Source organism: Chrysochloris asiatica, unplaced genomic scaffold, assembly GCF_000296735.1.
Source record: "Chrysochloris asiatica unplaced genomic scaffold, ChrAsi1.0 scaffold00001, whole genome shotgun sequence".
NCBI lineage: Eukaryota > Metazoa > Chordata > Mammalia > Afrosoricida > Chrysochloridae > Chrysochloris > Chrysochloris asiatica.
The window spans coordinates 31,029,962-31,042,970 of record NW_006408519.1 but is presented as its reverse complement, the minus strand read 5'-3'; the positions used below and the strand labels follow the sequence as shown (position 1 = coordinate 31,042,970).

Genomic DNA, 13,009 nt, shown 5'->3' with positions numbered 1-13,009 from the left:
AACCTGCAAAAGCCAAACCTATCTAAGACAAAAACTGTCAGAGAAGGAAAATGCCAATGTTTTCCACTACAATGGTATTTTTAAAGTGGTAAGACTGGCACCCTGTCATAGGTGGAAAACTTGCAAGATCCTGAGAAACAAGGTAGTTCCATGAGTTCTGGCTCTCACAGGTTTCACTGTAGTCTTAAAAGTTAGCAAGAGCCATTGAAACAAGTCCAGCTTAAATATTTGACTTTTATTTAAAACAAAACAAAAACCATTCTAATAAAGCTAAGGATCCAAAAGCGTTGATAAGAAATCGTGTTTAAAATGAGTTTTTATGTTAATGGAAGCTTTGCTGCTTTCTAGCCAACTGGAATGAAGCCTTCATGGCCAGCCAGCCATGCTGAAAAGTATGTTATCCATAGGACAATCAGACTCAATTCAGGGTTAATGCCATGTCAGTCTTTAGGGGACTTTTAAAAGAAAGTGGTTGGTTTTTAGTGGTTGTTTGGCATTACCAAAACTTCTCCCAAGTGTGAAAAACTGTGCCTTGGCCCCTGTTGTCTTTCACGTGAGAAGCACCAAGTCGGGCTTCAGCTGCCTCGGCTGCCTCGACTGTTTAACAATTTCTGTTTGTGAGCAACATTCCGACACACGGCTTCTTGGGGTACAGCTCTTCTTGTCTCTAAAAGAGTTACTGCTCTTTCAGACAGCAAGTATCCTGTAACAGAAATGTTGAGCAGCATTTAAAAACACATGTCAAATGGTTTTCTAGCATCCCTAATTTTTCCTCATGCTTTTCCCTAAGAATATGATCCCGTGCCTCTGTCCCTACCCTGGTGCTCTCTGTCCACAATGATGTCACTGCAAAAGGAGAGTTCCCTTTTGCTTCCTGACAGTGGAGCTGACTGGTCATAATGATGAAATCTGATTTATAAACAGACATTGTTACAAGTCACCACATTGAAATCCTGTAGCCCTGCAGGCATTTGTATTTTTGCTTAGAAAGTCTAAATAAGAATGTCCCTTAGAATTGTAAAGGAGTATTCATTGTTACACTAATCCACCTATCTGCCCGTAGGTGCATTCATTTGATGGTTCCAAGGAAGCAGCAGCGGCTTTGATTGACTTGGATCTGTACATAGGCTTTAATGGTTGGTACGTTCTTAGACTGTTGGTTTGTTGTCTTTTTTTATCTTTCATTAAGCTGATTTCTTAAGTAATTTTACAGTGCATTGGTGATAAAGACTTTATAGATTTGTGTGTATGTTGCATTGATCTTTGCTTGGGAATGTCAGTAATTATTTATGTAAGACAATAAATAGCACATCACCATGGAACACTTATAGAGCACTTTGGTAGGCCAGTTGTTGGGCAGTGCCATCGAGTCGGTTTTGACTCACAGCGACTCTGTTTAGGGTTTTGAAGTAGTGGCTGGTGGGTTTGAACCGCTGACCTTGTGGTTCGCAGTCCAGTGCTGGTCCTGCAGTGCCACACCAGGAGTCATGTCTTCTAGTAATGGGATCTAATTTGTGGTGAGAATTCAGCAGCTAGCTTTCTCTGGCAGTCTGATTGTTTCTCTCAGGTTATTTGATACCTGTAAAGCAGGTGTATTCCCAGCATCACAGGTAAGTTTGCCCATGTCCTGTCTGACGGTAGGGAAAGATGAACCTGGATCACAGTCATCTTAGACATCACAGTAGACTTCAGAAATGGAGGCTCCGAGAAGTGTAGGGACAGGCGTATGAAAATCACCAGTGAAGCCTGTGCCGCCTGGCATCTCAGTCTGGGACATCACTGCTGTGACACCCAAGGAACCTCCGCGTTCAGCACAGCCAGGCCCCCGCCCCCTGGAGTCCAGATGCCAGACAGCTGTCACCTGCATCACCTCACGGGTGTCGCTGCAGCTCATTTAGTAAACTGCCAAACAGCGTAGGGTTTATTGCCCCTCTTCACGGTTTCAGTCCCTTCAAGTTACTGTTGTGAGTGCGTTCTATTTACTGGAATCCCCTTCATGAAATATAACACATGGAATTGTCAACTGTAGAGTTCAGAAATGTTTAACTATCCTAGATGCCTCATTCATATGTTTAATAAATAATTTCATTAAGCTTGTAAATACATATGTTAGGGACTACAGGTATATGGAATGAAAAGTCAGTAAAAGACTTTAGATTTCCACAGCCTTCTCCAGCCTGCCCTCCAACTTGCCTGAGGCAACTATTTTGCTGTTGACCTCCATATCCCAAAGTGATATACAGGGGAGTCCTGGTGTGGCGTTGTGGGATAATGTGATGGACTGCAAAGTCAGTTTGAACCACAGGGTTGGCAGTTCAAATCCACCGACCACTCCTTGGAAACCTTATACAGGGTCACTATGAGTCAGAACTGACTTGATGGCACTTACCACTACCACCACCAATATATTACATGAGGGGGACTTCAGAAAATTCCGTTGGCTTTGAAGTCCATTGTTTGTGAATTTTTTGAAGCCCCCTTATACATAAACTATTATCTCCTTTCCTTATCTATTCTTTTCACGGTGTCCGAACATTCTAGTTTCAGAGCTCCCTTACCTTCTGTCAGCATGCCTCTCAGCGTAGTTACTTCCATGTGTTCCGTTAGATTCCTATTCGGCGTTGTCATTATGATGTCTGTGGAACTATGATGACACATACTTACATCATTTCCTAGTGACACTTTATTTTCCTGGAGTTAAGCTGCATTATGTTTTCATTTTCTTGGCTTTCTTCAAATCCCAAAGCCCTCTCACACTTCCCACCAGGACCCCTATCTAGATAATCAGATAGTTCCATTAGTGACAGACCCTCTGTTTCTCTGCTGAACTTGGGATTAATGCCTTTGCTGAGGTGGGCTATTTTTAGATTCTAGGTATTTTTCATTTTCAAAAAACACATCTTGATAGCATCCCAAGAAAGTATTTGAGGGAAGTAGATTTTTGAGGCTTGGCATGTTTGAAAATGAATCTGTACTACTCACCTCTTAAATGTTGATTTGAATATTTAAAGAGACATCAAATGACAAAAACAAGAAGCTTTCAACTTGATAGGTTATGAAATTCTAAGTGGAAGGTATTTTCTATTGAAATTTTACCGACTCATTTTAAGATTCCATTGTTGAAGATAAGAAACTATTGATGAAAAATCTATTACTATTACGATTTCTAATCTTTTTATGTGACCTTTACCCAGGTAAAACGTTTAGTTCTTTCTGTCTGGTATTATGGAATTTCAGAGAGATGTGGGTTTTGTTTTAAATTGGGTGACTCACTGTGCAGGTTGCCCCTTCAGCTGGAGGCTGGTCTACAGCAGACCTAGAGAGGCATGCCTCTACTCTGCACGCATGGGGTCACCATAAGTAGAAATGGAATCCGTGGCACCTGGTTTACGTTGTTTGGTGTACAGAGACCTAGCACCTCAGCCACAGTGCTGCATGCTGGGTACCAGTGTGTTCCATGTACTTTCATTCTAGACACACAGGCTGAAGAGCTAGCAAGTACACAGTAGATTCCTACGTGCAAACCAAACCACAAACGTGCACTTCAGGCTTCAGCATCGCATTGCCAAACCACATACATGCATGTCAGACCTCAGCATCCCACTGCCAAGCAAGTTTTGCAGTCAAGAGCCAGAGTTAATTCCTCCTACCAGGAAAACCATTTCAAGAATGCAGATAAAAAGTCCTGTTCACGAGTCAACAGTTGGGAGCAGTGATTGACTTTGCCTCAGGAAATTAAAATCAAAGTCAAGGAAATGTCCCAGAAGAGAGATGAACAAAATGGCCCGTTCTGGGGCCCTACAGCCTACCTAATGTAAGTCCCAGAAAGGGAAAAGAAAGAAGAAATTCCTCCCCCACCTTCCATAGAGGTTGGAGGGGGACAGTTTAACATGAGAGGATGTTGTTGTTGTTGTTGTTATGTGCCGTCAAGTCGGTTCTGACCCATAGTGACCCTGTACAGTGTTTCCAAGGCTGTAACTCTTTACAGGAGCAGAAAGCCTCATCTTTCTCCCGTGGAACAGGTGGTAGTTTCGAACTGCTGACCTTGCAGTTTGCTGCCCAATTCAAACCACTACGCTACCAGAGCTCCTTAGAAGGTGGGAGGATACAACTGCTCAAATAATGGGAAAAGATTTATATCCAGATGGGGCATCATGAACTTTCAGAACATCAAGAACAAGGGAAGATCCTAAAACTTTCCAGATAGAGTGCGGGAGGCAGAGGGCACTTACAGAGGAATGCACTTACAAATGGCATCTCCTTCTGAAGGAAATCCACAATTTCAAGCCTGTTTGTGATTCCCATCCTTTGTGGAGTTTGTATTTCTTGTTATTTTGAGACATGAACTTTGAAGATCTATAATAGTGATTCCTTCATACCATATATTTGAATCCATGTATGTTTGGCCCATAAAAGTGCTTATGAGCACTTCATAGTTACAGTAATTAGAGAAGCAAAGGAATGCTTTAAAAAGTAAAATTTCCCTAGATGATACAGAAAGCTACTGAAGAACCAACTGAGACACATGACAAACTGCATCATCCAAAGGTAGGATCTGCTTGGAATAGATCTTCATTTGGAGTCAGTAAAAGACACAAATACACAAACACTTTTTAAAGGGGTAAGTACAGTACCAAGGTAGCCTTAATATGAAAAAGTTAGCCACTATATGCCATCTATTTGTATTTTTATATACACGTGTGTACATACATACATATATATTTTTTTGTTTTTCAGTTCGCTGAAAACGGAGGCTAATTTAGAAGTTTTGAAGTCAATACCTAGTGAAAAATTAATGATTGAGACTGGTAAGTTTTAATTTGTATTAAGAATTTAATCTTTATTAGAATTTGCATTGAATTGTTATTTGTTGTTGTTAGGTGCCATCAAGTCGGTACCAACTCATAGCGACCCCATGCATAACAGAATGAAACACTGCCCAGTCTTGGACCAACCTCACAGTTGTTGCCACGTTTGAGACCATTGATGCTGCCACTTTGCCAATCCATCTCACTGAGGGTCTTCCTCTTTTTCTCTGCCCCTCCACCTTACCGAACATGATATTCTTCTCCAGCGACTAGTCTCCTCTGACAATATATCTGAAGTATGAGAAACGAAGTTTGGCCATGCGGGTCTCTAAGGAGCAGAGACTCTGGCTGCACTTCTTCCAACACAGTTGGTTCTTTGGGCAGCCCATGGCACTTTTAATATTCTCCTCCAACAACATAACTCGGAAGCATCAGTACTTCTACGATCTTCCTTATTCACTGTCCAGCTTTTGCATGCATATGAGGTTATTGAAAATACCATGGCTTGGATCAGGCGCACCTTAGTCCTCAAGCTGACAGCTTTGCTCTTCAACACTTTAAGAGGTCTTGTGCAGCAGATTTGCCCAGTGCAATATGTCATTTAATTTCTTGACTGCTGCTTCCCTAAGTGCTGATGGTTGTTCCAAGAACAATGAAGTCCTCAACAACTTTAGTCTTCTCCGCTGATAAGAACGTTGTTTATTGATCCAGTGATGAGGCTTTTTGGTTTTTTTACATTGAGATGCAATCCATACTGAAGGCTGTGCTCTTTGATCTTTATCAGTAAGTATTTTAAGTCCTCTTCACTTTCAGCAGGCAAGGTTGTATCATCTGTATATTGCAGGTTGTTAAATGAGTCTTCCTCCAATCCTGATGCCACGTTTTTTACCATATAACCCAGCTTCTCAGACTATTTGCTCAGAATACAGGTTGCATAAGTATGGTGAAAGAATACAACCCTGTCGCACACCTTTCCTAATTTTAAACCATTCAGTTTTACCATGTTCTGTTCAAACAACTGCTTCTTGGTCCATGTACAGACTCCTCATGAGCACAGGTAAGTCTTCCGGAATGCTCAGACTTGACAGTGTTGTCCATAACTTGTCATGATACACACAATCGAAAGCCTTTGCGTAGTCAGTAAAGTACAGGTAAACAAACATCTTTCTGATATTCTCTGCTTTCAGCCAAGATCCATCAGACATCAGCAATAATATCCCTTGTTCCACATCCTCTCCTGAATCCAGCTTGAACCTCTGGAAGTTTTCTCAATGTATGTTTGCAGCCATTTCTGTATTACCTTTAGTAAAACTTTACTCACATGGGATACCAAAGATATTGTCTGATGATTTCCTCATTCCGTTGGGTCACCTCTCTGTAATGGGCACAAATACCGATCCCTTCCAATCAGTTGGCCAGATAGTTATCTTCCTCATATCTTCCATTTGCTTTAGCATCTCTATGCTGGAGAGCAAGTTCCATTGTCTCTTCTGACATTTATTTTGATCTTTTTCTTCTTTCTTGTCTTAATGACTTTTTGCTTCCTTCGTGTGTGTTGTCCTTGATGTCATCCCACAACTTTTCTGGTCTTCGGTCTTTAGAGTTTAATGTATCAAAACTGTTCTCGAGATGATCTCTGAATTCAGGTGGGATATATTCAAGGTCATATTTTGGCTCTCATGGACTTGTTTTCATTTTCTTCAGTTTCACTCTGATTTTGCATATGAGCAATTGATGATCTGTTCCACAGTCTGCCTTGGCCTTGTTTTAACCAATGATATGGAGCTTTTCCATTGTCTCTTTCCTCAGATTTAGTCAATTTGATTTCTGTGTCTTCTATCTGGTGAGGTCCATGTGTATAATCTTCTCTTATGCTGCCTAAAGACTGTATTTGAAATGAACAAATCATTGGTTTTTCAGAATTCTATCATGCATTCTCCAGCATTATTTCTATCACCAAGGCCATATTTTCCAGCTACTGATCCTTCTTCTTTGCTCCCAACCTTTGCATTTCAATCACCAGTAAGGAGCACTATATCTTGATTGCATGTTTGATCAATTTCAGATTGAAAAAGTTGGTAGAATTTTTATGTTTCATCCTCACTGGCTTCAGTCGTTGGTGTGTAAATTTGAATAATAGTGGTATTAATTGGTCTTCCCTGTAGGTGCATGGATATTATCCTATCACAGACAGTGTTGTACCTCATGACTGATCTGGGTATGTTCTTTTTGACAGTGAATGCAACACCATTCATTCCTCTTCAGTTTGTCATTCCCGGCATAGTAAACCATGTGGTTGTCAGATTCAAAATGGCCAATACCAGTCCATTTCAGTTCACTATTGCCTAAGATATCGATGTTTGTACGTCCCATTTAATTTTTTACAATTTCCAATTTTCCTAGATTCATACTTCGTACATTCCATGTTCCGATCATTAATGGATGTTTACAGCTGTTTCTCTTCATTTTGAGTTGTGCCCCATCAGCAAATGAAGTTCCCATGGGCTTTTTACTCCCACAGGCTTTCCTCCATTCGCATCATTACAGTCAGCTCTACTTTGAGGAGGCAGCTCTTCCCCAGTCACATTTTGAGTGCCTTACAACCTGAGGCGCTCATTTTCCGGCACTGTATCTGACAGTGTTTCTCTGCTATACATAAGGTTTTCAGTGACTAACGATTCGGAAATAGTTCATCACTCTTTCTTCCTAGTCTGTCTTGTCTGGAAGCTCATCTGAAACCTGTCCACCATGGGTGACCCTGCTGGTATTTAAAATACCGGTGGCATAGCTTTCAGAATTACAGCAATTCACAAGCCACCCCAGTATGACAAACTGACAGAAGAGTACATGACAAAATAAAAGCTAATGAAAAATGTGACTTCAAGTTTACTGTTAATAGTCAGTAAACAGCCTGTTCAACTTCAACAGTTATACTTTTCAGAAAGTTTAGGGACTGTTAGCAATAAATGGAAAAATACTTATGCAAGTGTTTGTTTTTGTTTTTTTAATTTAAAAGTTTAACTAAGATTAAGCACTTTAGAATGAGAATAATATAGTTACAGAACTTCCAAATGAGGGACTCAAGTAGTTTTCAAGGGAAAAAAATCTAAGTCTAAAACCTGAACCAAGCCCTACGCCTACCTTCACATTAACCCTGGCCCTATAACCTGGCGCTTCATCATAAAACCCTTGCTGTTAAGTTGTTGAGTGCCATCAAATCAGTTCTGTATAGGGTTTCTGAGGAGCAGCTGGTGAGTTTGAACCACTGGCCTTGCAGTTCAGACCAACTTTGCAGTCCAGTGCGTTAACCCACAGTACCACATCAGGACTCACAAATTCCTAGCCCTAGTCCAAATCCTAATTCCTTACTCCTCCCCCGCCCCACCCCCTAAAAAGTCAATGAATATATGGTAACTAAGAAGTTACATTGTTGTTGTTGTTAAGTGCCTTGGAGTCTCGGTACTGACTCAGCAATAGTGTATAGGGTTTCCAAGGAACATCTGGTGAGCTTGAACCACTGGCCTTGATTCAAACCAACTTTGCAGTCCTGTGCATTAACCCACAGTACCACACCAGGACTCAGTGGTGCATTGAGTGTTGCTATGGATGCTGGAACAGGTTTCAGTGACGCTCCAGACTAAGATGAACTAGTAAGAAAAGTTGGCAGACTGCTGCTAAATATCAGTCAGTGGCATCCCTGTGGATCACAAGGTCTGATCTGCAGTGGACCCTGGGACAGCTGTGGGCTCAGGCAGCCTGTGTTCCATTGAGTGTACGCTCACTGTGAGTTGGAGGCCAACCGTAGCAGCTAACAATTCTATAAGATTCATCTGTAAAATAAAGTACGGATTGAAGCGAAAAAGTATTATCTAAATCCTGGAACTCCAGGTTTCCTTACCATCTCATGAACTCTAGTAAACTAAACCATTAGGGAAAACTCCAGTTACTTTCTTAGTAGTCATAAAAATGAAAATTGGGGGGAGCTTCGTAGTAGGTGACAAATAGTGATACAGGGAAGAAGGGGGGAGCATGTCCCTTTTTGGGACGTGGAAGTTCTACACTGGGAACCCTCCTAGATCTCTTTTGCTCTCTTCATCTATAACCTTTTCAATGTAATAAGTATATGGAAAATATTTAAATGTGTTTATTAAAAGAATGCTTGTAAAATATTTTAAGGTATTATTAACTAGGTCCCTTAATTAATAGATGGGTAACCCCAGTATTCACAGCCACTGTTTTACATTCGGATTCCTGGTATGGTGCTGTGGGTTAATGTGCTAGATTGCAAAGTTAGTTTGAACCTCAAGATTGGTGGTTCAAGCTCACCAGTTGCTCCTAGGAAACCCTATACAGGGTTGTTATGGGTCGGAACTGACTCAATGGCACTTAACATTTTACATTTAGTAGAGGCAGTATAGAAATTTAACATAAATGTTTTCATGTTACACTTGTATTTATTTTAGGTTTAGTGTTGTTTTTTAAGCATGTCATAGTCCAATAATGTGGTGGGGTAAGAGGGGAAGAGTGAATCCCATAAAACACCTAAATTTGTGTACACTTAAAGGTTTTTGTGTTAACAACTGTTTTGGTTTAATGTTGCCATTAATTTTGCCCTGTTTGAAGCTGGGTGATGGTGGTGGTGTGCCACAGTGCTGATTCCCACTCATGTGACCCTATGTGGGGTTTCCAAGGCTGTAAATCTTTACAGGAGCATCTTCCTCCCTCAGAGTGACTAGTGGATTGGACTAGTCACTCTGAATACTAACCTCGTAACTAGCAGCCCAACTCGTAATCCACTATGCTTCCAGGGCTCCTTTTGAAGATGAATTGTTGTTAAGTACCATGGAGTCACTTCCGACTCATAGTGACCCTGTACAGGGTTTCCGAGGCTGTAACTCTTTGTGGGAGCAGAAAGCCTCATCTTTCTCCCGCGGAACAGCTGGTAGTTTCGAACTGGTGACCTAGCAGTTGGCAGCCTGACTCATAACCACTATGCTACCAGAGCTCCTTTATTTCAGGCTATTTGAAATGTTCATTAAAAAAAGTCATTGACAGTCAACAAACTTTGAAAAGCCACTTCTGTTTGCATAATTCTAGATGCACCTTGGTGTGGAGTCAAGAGCACACACGCAGGATCTAAATACATCCACACTTCATTTCCTACCAAGAAGAAGTGGGAACACGGGCACTGCTTGAAAGACAGAAACGAACCTTGCCATATAATGTAAGTACTCTGCTCTCATGGTCTTCTGAAACACTAGGAAACACTCAAATCAACCACCAAATGCCACTGAGAAAATGGATGGAAAGGACAGAATTGGTAGAGGATTGAAGGTCTGTGAAATTGAAATGTTCAGGTCAGAGAGACCACCTTCTGAAGGCAGTGATGGGAAAGGACTTGCACCTGAATTGCTCTAGCATTCTGCAGGTCCTCTTGACAGAGAAAACTCATGCGATTTTGGTCGTTTATCATTTTGTTGGCGATAGAAAAATTCTTAAAGCTCTCCACATCATCACTTTCCCTGATTGAAGCCCTGTGCCTTCCTTGCTGATGTTTATAAAACCTCAGCCTTAATGGGAGGCCTCTGTGTGAACGGTATCTGTAATTTCATTTAGAATTTTTTGTTTGACGAACTTAAGAACACCTCTTTCTTGAAACTTCTGCGCAAGAGTATGAGTGATACGAGGAGTTCCTTGTCCCCACATCAGGATAAGGGAGAACCTGCTAGAAATTCCATCTCTATGAATCTGTGTGTAATGATAACACATGGCACATGTGCCAAGAGGGCCTGCTGCCCATCTGGCAGGAGCAGATAAGAATAAGTCTGCAGCCAGGAGAGGTTGGTAGTATTATCTCAGCAGGCACATCATCCCATTTCTATTTACATAAAGCAGATCATTTCAACTGAGACTCAGTTCTAGTATGGTTTACTGTAAATTCAGATAATTGGGCATATTTATAGCAATTACAAAAGTTAGTATGGAATTAAGACTGGAATGTTATTCTGAGTCAGTTTTGACCCTGTACAGGGTTTTCCAAGGATCAGCTGGTGGGTTTGAACCACCTACCTTGTGGCTAGTTCTTGTTGCTGTTAAGTACCAGGAATTGGTTCCGACCCATAGAGACCATGCACAGGGTTTCCGAGGCTGCACATCTTTACGGGACCAGAATGCCTCATCTTTCCCCCACAAACAGCTGGTGGTTTCACACTGCCGACCCTAAGGTTAGCAGACCGATTCGTAAGCACTACGCTACCAGAGTAGTCTAGTGCTTATCCTACAGCGCCACACCAGGACTCGAAGACTGGAATTGCTTCTTCTATAGTTACCATCTTTTTAAAGTAAGTTTAAACTAGACCTAAAATTCAGCCAAGGAGCTCTGGTAGCGTAGTGGTTACGAATCGGGTTGCGAACTGCAAGGTCAGCAGTTAGTTCGAAACTACCAGCTGTTAAGCGGGAGAAAGATGAGGCTTTCTGCTCCCGTAAAGATTTACAGCCTCAGAAACCCTGTATGGGGTCGCTGAGTTGGAACTGACTCCGTGGCACATAACAACAAAAAAATTCAGCAGGCAGAATAGTGGAGGATTATTTTTTACAAGTATTTTGAAAGATTCTCTTCCTTTATTAAGTTGGTGCTGGCAAAGAATGAATGCTTTAAAACTCATAGGTGAATAAGTATTTTTAAATTCTGAATGCTTCTTTGGAGACAAGAAATGGGTATTTTGCCAGCAGTCAGCTGGTAGTTGCCAACAGTTTACTGTCAGTTTTGAAACTGCCTCAGTCTTAAGTAAAATAATTACTCATTGACTTGAGCTATCTATTTTTAAGACCAATGTCAATGTGTTTTTAAATATAGACTATTAGGAATGATAAAGGTTTGAGTATATGCTGTCATCTCGAATTACCAGCTCTTTAACAGAGGTGGCACATGGGAAAATAAGCAAACTGACATTTTAACCATATTTCAAAAGCACGCACGTGCCTCTAGTCTAGTGGTGATTAATTAAGTAGCAAGTTCATTCCTATTTTACCAATCATTTTTATCAGCCTCCATCCCAGTAACAGCACGACGTTCTGTGTGTAGAGGTCTTTTAGATAATTCCCAGAAATGTTTTGGAGCACCTGCCATACCAGGAAAAGTACACATTACTAAGGCTACAGAGGAATGAGGTAGTCCCTGGCCTCACAGCAGACTCCGGAGCAGTGGTGGTGGTTAGGTGCCGTCTAGTGGGTTCCGGAGCCGAGAAGTAGCTAAACGATGGTCCAGGACAGTGCTGCTGCTGCTGCTCAGGTCTGAGGACACCAGCGCTTTCCTGAGGTGACATTTCTCCAGTTCTCTAAGGCCAGCCAAAGGTCCTCTTGAACAAAGTGGACTCCAGAGGGCCTGGCTGATCCAGGGGCACAATGAGCTCAGTGTGACAAAGTAGGCTGCAGGCAGTAAGTGGAGGAAGGTGTCTGGGAAGGCCGAGTGAGGCCGCCTCACAATCAGGCAGCTTTAGTCTAGATCTTATCAGGACTCAGAGGATTTTAAGCAGGGATGTAGCAGTGGGGGCTTTGTTTTGTAAGTTGTAGCTGGCATCAGTATGGATGGAGGGCTGGAATGGGGAGAGATGGGTGCCAGGAATCAAAAGGGGACTTCAGAAAGTTCATGGAAAAATGCTATCATCTCCCCACATTCAATTTTTCCACACATTTTCTTCATACATCTTGCAGTCTGATGCATGTAGTAACACCTGAATCAGATTATTGTTTGCATGACTTTTAAAACCTGTGCCTAGTATAAAAATGCCACGTTGAACAAAATAAGCCATTCAGTTCTCAGGGACAGTAAACTTCATGTTATTTCCTAGAGCAGCTACAGCTTCTTAGGCCACTTGAGTGTACATCGTGTGAGTGTAAAAGGCTGTCCTAGCTACTACGCTGCCAGAGACTTACAGCACGGGATGCCACCAGCAACACGACTTCTGAGTTCAATCCCCACGAGTTCTGACAGGGTGATTCGGCAGCTTGCGAGAACTGGACTGTTTCCTCACTTAAATGTTTAACAGATTTGCTTTAAGCGTGACTGTTAACAAAAATTTAGTAGTCAGTTCATTTATTATCTTAAGTAAGCTTTAGTGCCAATTATAGAACCAAGGAGCCTTGGTGGCATAGTGGTTAAGTGCTCAGCTGCTCACCAGAAAGTTGGCAGTTCAAACCCA

General features: G+C 41.7%; 1 protein-coding gene across 1 annotated transcript in view; it reads left to right on the top strand.

Moving 5' to 3' along the window:
- The window catches only part of TATDN1 (TatD DNase domain containing 1), a 53,312-nt gene that overhangs the window by 38,504 nt on the left and 1,799 nt on the right, over positions 1–13,009 (top strand). The window contains exons 9-11 of the mRNA XM_006830696.1: positions 1,064–1,140; positions 4,738–4,808; positions 9,906–10,032. Coding sequence (XP_006830759.1) covers positions 1,064–1,140; positions 4,738–4,808; positions 9,906–10,032 — 275 coding nt within the window. The remainder of the gene's footprint in view (positions 1–1,063; positions 1,141–4,737; positions 4,809–9,905; positions 10,033–13,009) is intronic.